The 14,175-nt window shown below is 35.3% G+C and overlaps 1 protein-coding gene across 2 annotated transcripts in view; it reads right to left on the bottom strand.

Annotated features, from left to right (window-relative positions):
- LOC128228027 (probable ATP-dependent RNA helicase DDX49) overlaps nt 1-8,091 on the bottom strand; it is a 32,433-nt gene extending 24,342 nt beyond the window's left edge. For both annotated transcript variants that reach the window (XM_052939053.1, XM_052939054.1), the window contains exon 1: nt 7,925-8,091. In XM_052939053.1, coding sequence (XP_052795013.1) covers nt 7,925-8,081 — 157 coding nt within the window. In that variant the 5' untranslated portion in view covers nt 8,082-8,091. The remainder of the gene's footprint in view (nt 1-7,924) is intronic.
- Nucleotides 8,092-14,175: the final 6,084 nt, after the last annotated feature.

Genomic DNA, 14,175 nt, shown 5'->3' with positions numbered 1-14,175 from the left:
GTACATGTATGCCACAACTTGAATTGAACAACTTGGTTTAATGAACTTATAAACTTCTGTTGATAAACAGAACTCAATACTGAAAATTTATAATCTGTGTTTTAAAAAAACAAAATTTCAAAAATCTCTTGGTTGAATGTTTATATATATAACACCTTCCACATCTTATAATGTGCAAAGCAATGATTCAAATTAACACAAGCCCGCAAGCCCTGCACTAGTAAAATGTCTTCTGGGCTTGCTCGAATTCTGAATTTTATATAGCAGGGTTTGTTAACAAATTTGGTGCCAAGCAATGGTATAAGAATTTGGGTTTGATAATCCAAGTCTTTTTTCGTTGACTGGCAAAATATCAAAAGAATAAGCAGTACAACAAAAAACAGTACAAAAAATCATGAATAACATATTGTCCGAATCAAGAATGCTAATTCAAATTGAAGTTTCAATTGTAAGTCTTCATGAAAAACAATTCATTCCCAGTCTAAGAATTTCAACATGTCTAAACGCAAATTCCCCATGCCTCTGATGAGTCTGGTGATCTCATGCTCCTCAAGGAAATACATGCATCTCTTTGAAGGTGACGTCAGACGGCTTGAAGGTGAAGCTCACAATATTTCACCGCAATATAATCGTATATAGAGGTTACACACCACCAGTGTTATTCCCTATATAATTCAATGTAAAATTATAATTTTTAGACAACATTTAAAGGCATTTCGAGCGAATGCAGACTATGATAACCACATATATTCTTAAAGTACAACTTTAAATTACCTTTTAAGCCAATAAAAAAGGGGTGTCAAGTTATTCCTAAGAAAAATCACTCTACTTGAAAAAACAAACTCTAAAAATTGCACTGTCCGCCATGGCAGATCTTCCAAAATGACCTTTCAACTATAGGTTTATGCTTTAATCTCTAATCAAGCAAGAATAGATACTAAATGTATAAAAGTTTCAGGAATAATGATAGTTTTGATTTACAGTGTATTGAGCATGTGAAAACATATCTATCAATCATAAGAACATTTTTTTTTTATTGAGAATTTTCCACACAACGGAAGTACATATGGCGTAATGGTGACGTCATTCCTAGAGGTATTTTTCCAACTTGATTCCTATTTGAATGAATAAGTGTATGATGTACATTTGTATAACTTGATTGCATTTAATTATTAATTGAGAATGACGAAATGATTCACATGATCCCAGCTAAATCAGTCAATGCGAAAACTTTTTCTAGCTCATAGGACATTGCGACAGACAAGGACCAAATTTTTACCTGTCGCAACAACTTTTTACCTGTCGCAACATTTTTAACCTATCGCGACATTTTTTACCCGGTCCGACAACTTCTACCCAATACAATTAATTCTTACAATACTGAATGCATTGCTTATAGCAGTTACAGTGACAAAGACTAATAGACTATTCTAAATTATTTCATTTATTTCATATACACATAATTTCAAATGTCCCAACAAAGAAACTCAATGTCCCTAAGATTTTCTTCAACACTTTGATAGTCCGTAATCTTATCCTCTGAGTCTGTTTCCCCAAACATGTCACTGATTTCATCCTCCAACAGATCTGTTTCTTCCTCTTTTCCTTCTTCTTCTTCTTCTTCCATCCATCAGGAATGAGAAGATGGGGGCTTGTTTCACCATCTCTACTATCTTCTGACGCTCAACATTTGAAATGGAAGAGAGAAAAGGCAGAGCAGACTTCTGGGAGTGATAAGTTTCACCTTCCATTAAACCTTTCTTTGCATCGAGGTCATACAACCATACACAATCTTTGAGGGGCCTGTTGTTTTTCACGATAGCATGAACATTTCTGAATAATAATGCCAGCTTGGCTCTTTGAGACGCCTTCAGTAAGGTTAAAGCCTTGCCAGCCTTTGACTGGCTAACTTCGACCAGAGAAGCTGCCTTGGCTGCAAACTTACTACAGGCATCCTGGTGCGCCTTGCACTTCTCATGGTCCACCAAAGCACTAACCCTCATGTTATTGTAGCCCACAAGGAATTTATTTTGCCCTTTTAAATTTGGGTTACATGGTGCATTCTCTCCATAAAATTCAATACATGATGAGCAGGTCATGACTTTCTTTTCATCATTGAAGATAAGCCATGGCCTGCCTTCTTTCCAAGATGAAACAAACTTTCTGTCTACAGGGGGTCTTTTCTTTTGCTCTGCAGATGAAATTTGCAATTTACGCCCTGGCTGAGCATCTTTAGAATATTTTAAAAAAATAATCTGAAATGGTTAATTGCAATCGTAGTTTGAGAAAATACTAAAATATTATTATTCAGAACTGTCAAAAAGTTTGTCTGGAGAAGTTGTCACTTGGGTCTAAAACGTGATTGTTTCTATTAAGATCCTTTTAATTTAATAAATAACACAAGCTAATGACAAAAAATACTTGTTTATTAATACAAATCAAAACAAACACACTATAAATTGACTTATAATAGGTCGAAAAATACAACCTTTGACTTTGATTGACGTGACCTCGGTGTTTATGACAAGGACAAACAGAGCGGAACGCATATATGCAATAAAAATAACGATTGGCTAAGAAAATGTCCATGAACCAATGAAATACAGCGACACTCTCGCTGTCATGCTGAGTTAGTCGTAACCGAATGTGAGCGTAAACAGAGCTAGCTTTATTGCAAACGTAAACATGTGTCAGAGTGAATAACTAGAAATGTGTCCATAGGACACGGATGCCCCCACTTCGATTTTTTGTCACAGAAAATAAGCCATAATGATTATTCAGGATAATCTGAGGGCCCTAACTCCTAAATGATTAAAGCGATTTCCATGGCTATCGAACTTGATCAAGATATTATGGTCACAAACATGTGTTAAAAGTTTGGTGAGGATTGGACAAACAGTTTTCAAGAATTAGATCGGAAACAATCTTCGGGACGTATTTTTCAAGTCTTTTTTTGCAAATAAAGGGCCGTAACTCCTAAATGACAAAAGCGATTTCCATGGCTATCGAACTTGATCAAGATATTATGGTCACAATCATGTATGTAAAGTTTGGTGAGGATTGGACACATACTTTTCAAGAATTAGATTGGAAACATATATTTTTGAAGTATTTTTGGCAAAAAAGGGCCGTAACTCCTAAATGACTAAAGCGATTTCCATGACTATCGAACTTGATTAAGATATTATGGTCACAAACATGTGTTTAAAGTTTGGTGAGGATTGGACAAACGGTTTTCAAGAATTAGATCGGAAACAATCTTCGGGAATTTTTGGCAAAAAAGGGCCGTAACTCCTAAATGACTAAAGCGATTTCCATGACTATCGAACTTGATCAAGATATTATGGTCACAAACATGTGTTTAAAGTTTGGTGAGGATTGGACAAACGGTTTTCAAGAATTAGATCGGAAACAATCTTCGGGACGTACGTACGTACGTACGTACGTACGGACAAGGGCAACCCTATATGCCGCCACTTTGTGGGGGCATAAAAATAGGTAAAATTCAAACCTCACTGAAATAAAAGTGGCTTTTCTCATCAGGACTTATAAAATTTCCTGACAATAAATGTCCGATTTTGATTTCTTTTCACTGGAAATATTTTCGTCGGACATTGTGTCCAACAAAAACAGAAATTTCAGCCGGTCATCACCGAAAATTACCGGACATGACCGACTGGCCGACGGACATTCGCATTGACTGAGCTTTATGCACCAGTCAATTGTAACCACAGCCCCCCCCCCCCCCAGGTCCGGGGATCTCAGGGATGGCCAGGGAAATGGGCTGTGTTTTTACCTTTCAGGTGGCCCCGCAGTGCCGGGTGAATGCGGTGGTTTTGTATTCGCTTTAAATATAGCAGGGAATGGGTCTTACCTAGGGTCCCTGGGGTGCGGGGGCATTTGGCGGGGATTTTACCATCTGTTCGTCCCCACAGGTAGGGGATTTCAGCCGGGGTTGGCTGGACTGAAAGTCAAAGTCTCCGCTATTCCCCGGACCTGGGGGGGCCGTGGTTACAATTGACTGGTGCATTATATGTACAAGGACAGCAGACTCCAGGGAGACCGCATTTTACACATTTCACTGGGTACAGTAGATCTCCGGTGTCAATAAAAACAATACTACTCACTACCATGTGAAATTGTTTAGTTAACCCTTTCCCTCATGTCAAATCAGCCATATTAGACCTGCCACTGCATGGCTTATCAGAACATTGATAACCAGTAGCCAATAGATAATAAGCCCCTATAAGTACCCCTACTGCATAGGAGATTATTGGAGAATATTGAAAAATTGCCCCCTATGAATTTCTAACTTATTTTTCTAGTATTTGTTTTGGTTTAATCAATTATAGTTCAATATAAAGCTTGTTGGTAAATGAATTTCCAACCCAGTGGTATAATTTTTATACTGTTGTCTCAATTATTTGGTTGAATATTTATAGAGAAACACAACTCCTGTGAAAAATTAAAGATGTTTCAATTGATTTCATATTATACTACAGTACACTCCACACGGAACTACCACTTTCCGTTTTCCTCCGCGGATTTTGGTCATCGCGGACACGACATCCAATTGATCATAATCCTCTTTCCTCGGCGTTTTTACTCGTTCACCCACCGAGGCTGATCAGTGGACCGTATAATTAAAAACCACCGCGAAACTCGGAGGAAAACCGATAAGAATCTCCCACTGTAGCTAATTTTGTTTAATTTATTTGATATTTTTTGCTACACCCGTAATTATTTATAAAAATAGCTAATTTTCGGACATCCAAAGAACATCAATCGTAACTTTCACACTTACCAAGTTTCAAAGACGAAGATTATCTATCTATCTACCTAACCGTATACACCACTGTTGACAAGTTCATTAGTAAATACCTATCCTAAACGATGTATTGCATGTAGAAAGAGGAAGTGTGAAATATTTATTGTAGGATTAAATAAACAACAAAGGCAATCAAGGGATTAAGAAAACAAAGACATGACATTTTTGTAAAACGATCTGCCAATAATAAAACTTGTACCACACTTATAGACTGTAAGAAGCAATTATGTACAGTTATACTTATTGAATCCTCAATAAAAGTCAACACATTCAATGATATAGGTAACTAATTAATGTGATGAATTAAAGTTGAAAATGCAAAACTTAAGTTACATTCGAAAACACCACTCAGAGTCTGAGTGGTGTTTTCGATTGTCTCAGACACATTAATCCTGCATAACAATATACATGCTCTCCATGAGATCCTCGTGGGTAAAACTGTGAGTTATGTGACGTCACACAGTGTGACTGTTTGATCTGAAGCCGATAGAATGTGTTATTCATTTCAATGCATGTATAAAATGGTGTTTAATGGGATTTTAATTAACTTGATGAAGGATTTACACTTATATGCGTAATAAATAAGTTTAGAACCATTGATAACTACGGATAAATTAATAAGTGGTAAAATGCAAATTAAGAAATAATGACCGAAAAATATTCACACTTACAAAGTTCTCAACACCTTAATATAGTATGAGAAAGATGACAATAACAAACGCACGCTAAGGTATATCTTTTAATTACATAATGTGAAAAACAACAGTTGTTTGACGATGCTGATGAAAATTTACAATAATTGTTTTTAAAAAGAAACTTACTGTACTTTGAAAAATTAATTATCTAATTATTTAATACTGTTTTAACAGAAGCAATGTACTGTAGTAGCTATGCACAAAACGCCGAGTTCCGCGATTAGGTCAATAAATCGATACGATCACCGGCGCTACCGGCAATAAAACCCTCCATAGAAAACGATTAACTGGGTGCAACTCGGCGAAATTTAGCGAGGAAAAAGGTTGCGTACTCGGCGGAAATTCGCGATAAATTAAAAACGCCTCCGAGTCACCGAGGAAAGTGGTAGTTCCGCGTGGAGTGTACTGTATATTTCCATTGACACCTATGCATAACAACGTTAATATTTTGTAGTATTTCTTTTGATTAAAATAATGTTAGAAATTCAAATAATGAATATAGTATTTGTAGTGTATTGAATTTCGAATCTAGTGATCATAGTTTAATCTAAAAATGTTTTGACAATACTGTAAACAAATATTCAAATCACAGAAATCATGCATTGTTAAAAAATAAACACAATTTAATTGGGCAAACAACAAATGTTATTTCAGATTCATTGTTCTCATAAATAAAATTGGCATGTCCGTTGTTTTGAAATGAATTGAATAAAATAATTGTAAATATCAAAATAAAAGGCTGGGTCTGCTACTGGCACTGTTTTAAAAACTTTGGGAACGTACTAGATATTTCCCTCAACAAGCCGAACAACTCGAATTTTTAATAGTCAGAATGGCTATTTAAATTAAATTTAGTGATTCCGTAATAATATTATAATTAAAATCTGTCAACACAAGGCAATAAATGAAGTTCTGAAATGCATGGACAATTACGACAACATTCTTGTGTACTTATCGAGTCGAGAGAACACGTGTTTTAACAGCTGTCAAACTGGGTCATATCACATATAATTTTATTATTATCCGAGTGTTCACAACAAAATACTAACTTTGATTAACAGACGTAAGGGGACATTTTTATTACCGGATTAACATTCCATTTTTGGAAACAGAAGTGACAAATGACATGTGTTTATTCAAGCCAGACTCTTGTTTACTACATCGTAAATCAGCCATTTTGACACATTTCTAAACCATGCAGGTGACGTCATTAGCGCGTGATCAATAGGATATATTTATTTTTGATATTAATTATTGGTAGTTTTAAATAGCTAGTGACGTGTATGGGGATTTTCCATTTAAAAAAACGAGACAAGCACGCGTCAAGCATGCGCTGTAAACTTTTAAGGCGTGTTTGACCCCTGTCTCTTTTAGTCACGATTTTCCGAAAATCTTGAATAGTAACATCATCTTTTTTAATTATTTATATAATTATCGATGTTTATATTACACAAAAATGCATTTGTTGCGAAAAAATAAGCAACAGATATGTTAATAAATGACCGTAAATAAGCATGGCACATTTTGGAACAATCATGCGGGAATCGATAGAGGGACATTTTGGAACAATCATGCGGTAATCGATAAAGGGACAATTTGGAACAATCATGCGGGAATAGATAAAGGGGCAATTTGGCACAATCATGCGGAAAGGGTTAAAACACTTTGAAGAATACAAAACAATTCTAATAAAAAACAATTTTATAGTTGGCCTATATAACAGATTAGTTTAGCCACGGACCTATAAACCATGGATTGGCAACTGCCCCATATCGGTGAAACAATAAGACATAATAATTTACCCACAATCCTTAGCGCGCGCTCGGCAAATATCGAAAAATTCCGCCGAATCTCTGATCGGTGATTAACGGCAATCTTCGGTTATTTCCGCCAACTCTGCTAATAATACCGTGTTCGTTATAGATTTAATTATAATTAATTACTGTGATTTTAATCAGATTCAATTAGACTATTATCAACTCAAATGAATGTACCATGCATTTGAGTCAATTTTAATTAATGTTTTCCTACATATATATATTCGGCCGATTTGGGCGTCTCGAAATGACCACACGGTAAGATCTCGGAATGAAATCCCGCTGCACGCATGAGTTTGAGATTATTGCATTAACACAGATGAGAGTTGCCAATCCATGGTTTATAGGTCCATGGTTTAGCTAAGAATGCAGGAAATCACACGATGTGCACAACAATTATCAAAAAATCACCCTCCCATACCCACCCCATTAGTCATGCTCATCAAGCCTTCGTTAAATCCTGACGGAAACGCTGCATATATTATAAATAAGTATAATACCGAAATTTAGGATGTTCCTGAACCTGATGAAAGTTTGACATTTTTACACCATCGCGAAATAGTATGATAAAGTGACTATAATACCTTTCAAAATGTGTGGAACACAATTCTGCTGAATCTCTGTAGGTTTTGATAATCCCATTTGTTTACATTGATTAACGAGCCATTCATCAAGACCAAGCTCGTCAAAATCTGCATGTGCTGATGTGTTTATCTCTTTTTCCATGCTGGTGTCGTCCATATTGGCTAGCTATTTCCCGTCGTTACAGCGTACCCAGTGCCGCGAAAAAGGACAGATATTGGTCGGCTTTAATTATGGCGTATGTTGCTGTATATATCTATCATAAAACTCGTATTTAATTGGGAGGGGTTTTTTTAAAGTCTGATTGTCATTTACATAATGACTCGTTTATATTTTTATAACTATTAAATTATGTTTTATAAATGAATTAATATATACAGTACCTGGTATAAATAAATATACACTCTTGAAATCAGTAAAAATACTATAATAATAAAGGTCGTTTTATCTATAATTATTTAATTTGACATGTCTAATCGATTGATGCTGTGCAGTTAATGTATTATAATGTATCGACCTATATGACCGAAACAAAGTGTGATGCATTATAGAATTATAAGTTTTAATCTATAGTCTTACCACACATATCATTATGAACTACATGCATTAACGGGTTGGGAAAAAGATAAATATTGGTCCTAGATTAAGGTAAGACAATTTTAAGACTGACACCACCAATTGCTTAATGCATGAGTGTGTATTGTTACTAAGGCAGTATTGAAGCTGCAAACAGTGCCCTTAAATTAGTACAGTTCTTATGTACGTTTAAAACTGGCAAGTTGTTTGAGCCCTTAAGCGCACCTGAAATACCAGGTAATATACAGTGCCCTTAAAAATACAATTAGTATATACATTTAACTGTCCAGTAATTTAGCCCCTATGGCGTATTTTGCTGTATATATCTATCGTAGAACTAGTATTTAATTGAGAGGGATTTTAAAAAAAAGTTTTTAAGGAATCCGACCCACAAACAACGCTAGTTCTGGAACCTTAATGGTAAATGTTAATACAGTGACACCATATAATTTTGTATTATTAATAATTTATGCAAACAAATTACCCAAACTACACCGGATATACATTGTAATACAGGGTGTAAATTTGCTCTTCATTTCTTCTGAAATCGGACGTAATAGTACCACTTTTGCAATTTCTAAAAGTCAAACATATTTAAAAAACATATTTTGGGTATTTCTTTATTTTTGTTACTGCACAAAACCCATTGACATTTAAAAAGATGAGCTAACCAGGCATACAAAATTCACATATATGTGGATCGGTACGAGGGTTGTCCAAAAATCAATGACACATTTATTTTGTTGCACCATATTCAGTTATTAATTGGGAACAAGTGTGAACGTTTTTTCCGAAACTTTTAGGCAGTTTAAGTTCTTTAAATATTTTTTCAGATTCAATTTCAACTACTGTCCTGTTGTTTGGCACCTTTTTAGCAAGATAAACACAGAAGAAATTTCAAAAAGTTTCAATACAGAACTTTAAAAATTGTTTTCAATGATTACACCTCAACTTATGGAAATCTTCTTTATATAGAGATTGAGAAGAGTAAGATGCATCGCCATCGCTATTGAAACTAACAAATGTATCTACAGTATCTCACCAGAAAATGTTCCAAACCTTGAAGCTTTAAGACATGAAATTTTAATGTCAGATATGAAAAATGCGCCATCAGTAAGAACACCTAAATATGAAAAGAACTCTTTCTGCTTTGAGGCCACTCAGATGTGGAAAAGCCTAAACAAGGAAATAAGGTGCTCTCAACTACCCGGCTAGAATTTAAAAGGCTTACCTGCACCTGAACGGCTCCCTCCCGTAATGTGCAAATAATATATTTCAACTTGCATAAAAATGTGCTGATATTGTCTGGAGAGTGGCCTGGCAGAGATGTTGCTAGTAGCCTTTAAGTACTGATTGACCCAATCATAGGAGCGACCAAGTCTTGGTATATTACTGATGATTATTATAAACTGTTTTTGTTGATAACTTTTCCCATGTGTAACCTTTTAAAACTATATGCTTTTATTTCCAGGTCACTAATTCAGTGATGATTAACACAGAAAAGAATCATCAAGAGTTAGACTATCATCTCATTCATTGGAAATAGAGACTGGTCGATATATTGATATTAACAGAGAAGACAGAAAATGTAAGCTTTGTTTACATGACACTGTGAAGTCTGAATATCATTATTTTTTTTCTACTTGCTTGTGTAATGTTCTTGGAATCATGTAGTCCGGAGCCCACAAAATAAACATTCCTGTTTTAGTGACATTGATAAAGTATTTATTTTTTAAGAGTTTCGCTGTTTTCTTATTACTTCTTCAGGATTTTTTGTGTATTTAATATTAAAGTCATGGTTTAGTATAAGATTGATACGAAAGAAGTTATATTCTTGGTTTCTACTTTTTCTAAAGATTAGTGAACTTGACATCACTAGTCTGTAATGTAAGTATAATATATAATGGTTTCACCCATAGGGTTTGTTAAAATGTATCATTCCGTTTTGAACACGTGATGCTAGGTTATATAAGCAGCGAAAGGCATAGAAATGGCAAGTTCGTGTCTCGACGCCGATTGGGGAACATCACGTTAATATATAGGAAAGCTTTAAAGTATAATTTTGTACTGTTTAGGGCGGGTTCTGAACTATTAGAGACTTCGAGAATTAAAGTGAAGCATTGCGCAACAGCTTCTAGTTTTCAGGTTCGGACATCCGTGTGGTTTCTTTTTGGCCTCTTTATTTTTTTATATAATTATAGTGCTTTGAAATTAAGACAAGAAACGTTAGAAGTTTAGCTGCTTCTATTGGTTATCATATGATTTGCGTATATATTAAAGATGCACTCATACTCCAAAATAATATTTACCACTATTAATACAATTGTTTCAATATGCCGAAAAGGATCACAGAGACGAATAAATGTAAAAAAAGCACTCACCAATCATTTAATATTTTTGCGTTTTCAGATATTAAAGGGACTGTGTCACAGATTGGCACCAAAACAAGTTTTTTTTCTGTAACGAATCTCAGGACAATTATCTAATAAAATGTGATACGCTTTGATATCATAATTGTAAAAAAGTACCCAATTGTAAAAAAAAATTGTGTCGGAGACCGGGTTCGAACCCGTGTCGCCAAAATTGCAGTCCTCAATGAGCTACAAAGGATTATTCTAATCGGGTGACATAATTAAGCTATACACCTACCGCGGTAATATCACGTGATAACACCGACTAGCCAATCACGCATAAGGAATAAATTCTACCTGGTAGACATACCTAGTAATCTTTTTTAAGAGAAAAATACGAAATAACTGCTAAACTTGAATAAATTGTAAACTATGTGGTACTTCAGTTAGTAAGTTTCAATGCATTGTACACATCGGTGCAATTTTCTTTTTATTTCGCTATTTTATCATACGTGAGACCGCCCCTTTAAATACACGGTTGCAATCTTGTTATCATTAATTAATAGTTTCCATAAATGCATTATTTATTAAGTAGTTAAAGGTTTCTCACTCAAATTTTGTTTTTGATATACATGTGTATGAATTAATTCTGAATAAGAGTTTCACTTTAATAGAATATTGCTTTTTTTAAATACATATGCTATGTCATCACATAATTGCTTTATCATTATACTAATGTGTCTTTGCCATAAGTAGATTGTTTGTAAATGGCCAAAGCGAACATGCCGATTCGCCAATAAACCAATTGTAACTCTTGTATTTCTAGGTATTGTTATGATATGTAGGTTTGCTTTTTTATGTCGGACAGCTCAGTGAGCTATTTTTGTTATTATATATACACCCCACTTTAAATAAAGATTTTTGTATCACGGACCTATATAGGTCCGTGTTTGTATCTTGTAAATTGTAGTGAACGGGCGCACGCCAAGTGTTTCCGGTACAAAGTATTTTAATTCTGGTGTATAGTTGATATTTTTAGGAACTAACTACTGAGACGTTAATCGTATTAATGCCTGCTTAATTACACCAAACATTTTGCATAACAAATTCAAAATGAATTTTCTAGAACGAGGGCATTGGGAGAAGCAATAACGGAAAAGGAAAATGTCAAAAATAATGATTTCGGGCGATAACACAGCGCAGTGAAAAATGAAATGTGGTTATTAGATTCTGAGGAAAATTATAAGTAAATGATACGCGAGGATTAAAAATAGCTGTTTACAGAGGCATGAGCATAAGTATTGAGTATTTTTACTTACAGGTTGTTATCCTTGTGATATCATGATAAATGAAAATTAATCTTCAAACGCTTCAAAAGAATACCACATAAAAATATAATACCTATCTTTTGTAAACAAGGAGTTTAATAAATATTAGGATGATGCGTATTTAAAAAGATAACATGCAACATTAAAAAGTGTTGTTCAGCGCCATTTAAAGAAACTCCACGTTTCTTGAAAAACATTTTCAGATTCAAATTATTTGGCGATTTTGACGTCGTCATTAAATTGTTGTCCGAAAATGTCTTCCAATTCCCCTTTTTTTAAACCTCGGCTGTCACGATATTCTGGAATGGCCCTCGTCTGTAATTTAACTAAATGAAATCAGTAACCCAGCACGTTCCTTTACATCCATGTGCAATCATTGTTGTAAAAGGCTCTTTCAGCTTTGGCGATTTCCTGTACATCGGAAGAACGACAACAGTCGACTCACAGTTAACACCGCTGCTACAGCAATACTAACATGTATTTATGTCGGGGCGTTTCAAAATATAAAAGTAAAATCCACATAAATTTGTTCAAAACCATAGCATTTGCTAGAGTAATAAAATAGATTAATAGTTCACATGTTCATCTAATAGAGACTTGTTTATTTCCAGGCCATAGACCAAGCCTTCTGTTTCATTTGCAGAATAGCCATGGGGGTGCCAACATCGGGAACAGAAGAGATACATATCGGATAAGCTTTAAGCATTTTTTTTAAATCACTGTCAGAATTTTAATTATTTAAAATTATATATGAGATAAACTTCAACATGGAAATGTTTCTATATTAAATTTCCTATGGTTATGTTTAGTGATTGTTTTCTTGTTTATATTGAAAAAAATATGTTTAAAACAGCGTCAGGAACACTAAGGAGAACGGGGGGCCCAACTGCGGACATCAGCAACAGTTAATGCCGAGACGGAGATTCAAATACCAAATACCATGAGGAATGGTTTGAAAGGCACGTGACATTCCCCTTGACAGGCCAAGGATATCAGGAAGACGCTGTCTACCGCCAACATACAAGATAACAAGACAATCCGTCGCCGGCTAATGACTAACCTGCACGGCATCCGTTAACTCGCCATGAAGGGACATAGACTCTGCAGCCAAGATGATGACGAAGGTAACTTTCTATCCCACCCCGTCATGGGTTTGTGAGAGAGACGGACAATAAAACACGTCAACCAAAATTCTGAACGAGATCTTGTAGGTCATGGCGCTACACACAGCAAGGGACGTACACACAAATCATTCTTAACGATCTTGGTTGACTTTACGACCGATTAGACAAACCGTTAACAGGCCGGTTATGTTCTATGTTATGTTTAAGTCAGCCTAAAGGTTCACGAATATTTCACCAGATTCATCATTTTACATGTCGACGACAAAATATTGCTGCAACCCTAGTATGTGTGATAGAAAATCACGCACAAAACAACTCCGAGAGGCCAAAACTATGACGCGGCGAGTAGCTGTATATTCCGTAGAAGGCCGCGCGCCATCAACACTTAATACTTTGACCACGACCTAAACTAAGCAGTTTGGTACCAAAAAAAGATAATGCTCTGGACACTGTTCCAGAAACATACATGCGTATGGAATATTCAGCATAGGGAAACGTGTTCGAGACCATTATTACAGAGGTTCCGTGGGTTGTGTCCGAGGGTCAGAGAGTCGCTCGGCTACAATGTGCTTCATGGTCTCTAAAATAATCGGTGTTAAGGCACAGATGAGCTCGTTCGACTTCGTGTTCGTATTTTATCTGGCACACGAGGTCCTTGTTTTTTAGAGTTTGTAAAGGTCTGCCAGCGCTCATTGGCTATATTGTACCATCACGACTAAAGTGTATTTAAATGATTTAAAGGCAATGCTTTAAAAGTGATCGCAATACATAGTCACATCTAGAAATAAACAGAGTTGAAAAAACTGAGTGAGATACAAGGAGATCTGCATTTGATACCCTAGCTCTTTTCCAGTAGATCTGTTGGTTCTTCAAC

Source organism: Mya arenaria, chromosome 3, assembly GCF_026914265.1.
Source record: "Mya arenaria isolate MELC-2E11 chromosome 3, ASM2691426v1".
NCBI lineage: Eukaryota > Metazoa > Mollusca > Bivalvia > Myida > Myidae > Mya > Mya arenaria.
The sequence above is the reverse complement of the archived record's forward strand: the minus strand, read 5'-3'. Positions and strand labels throughout refer to the sequence as shown.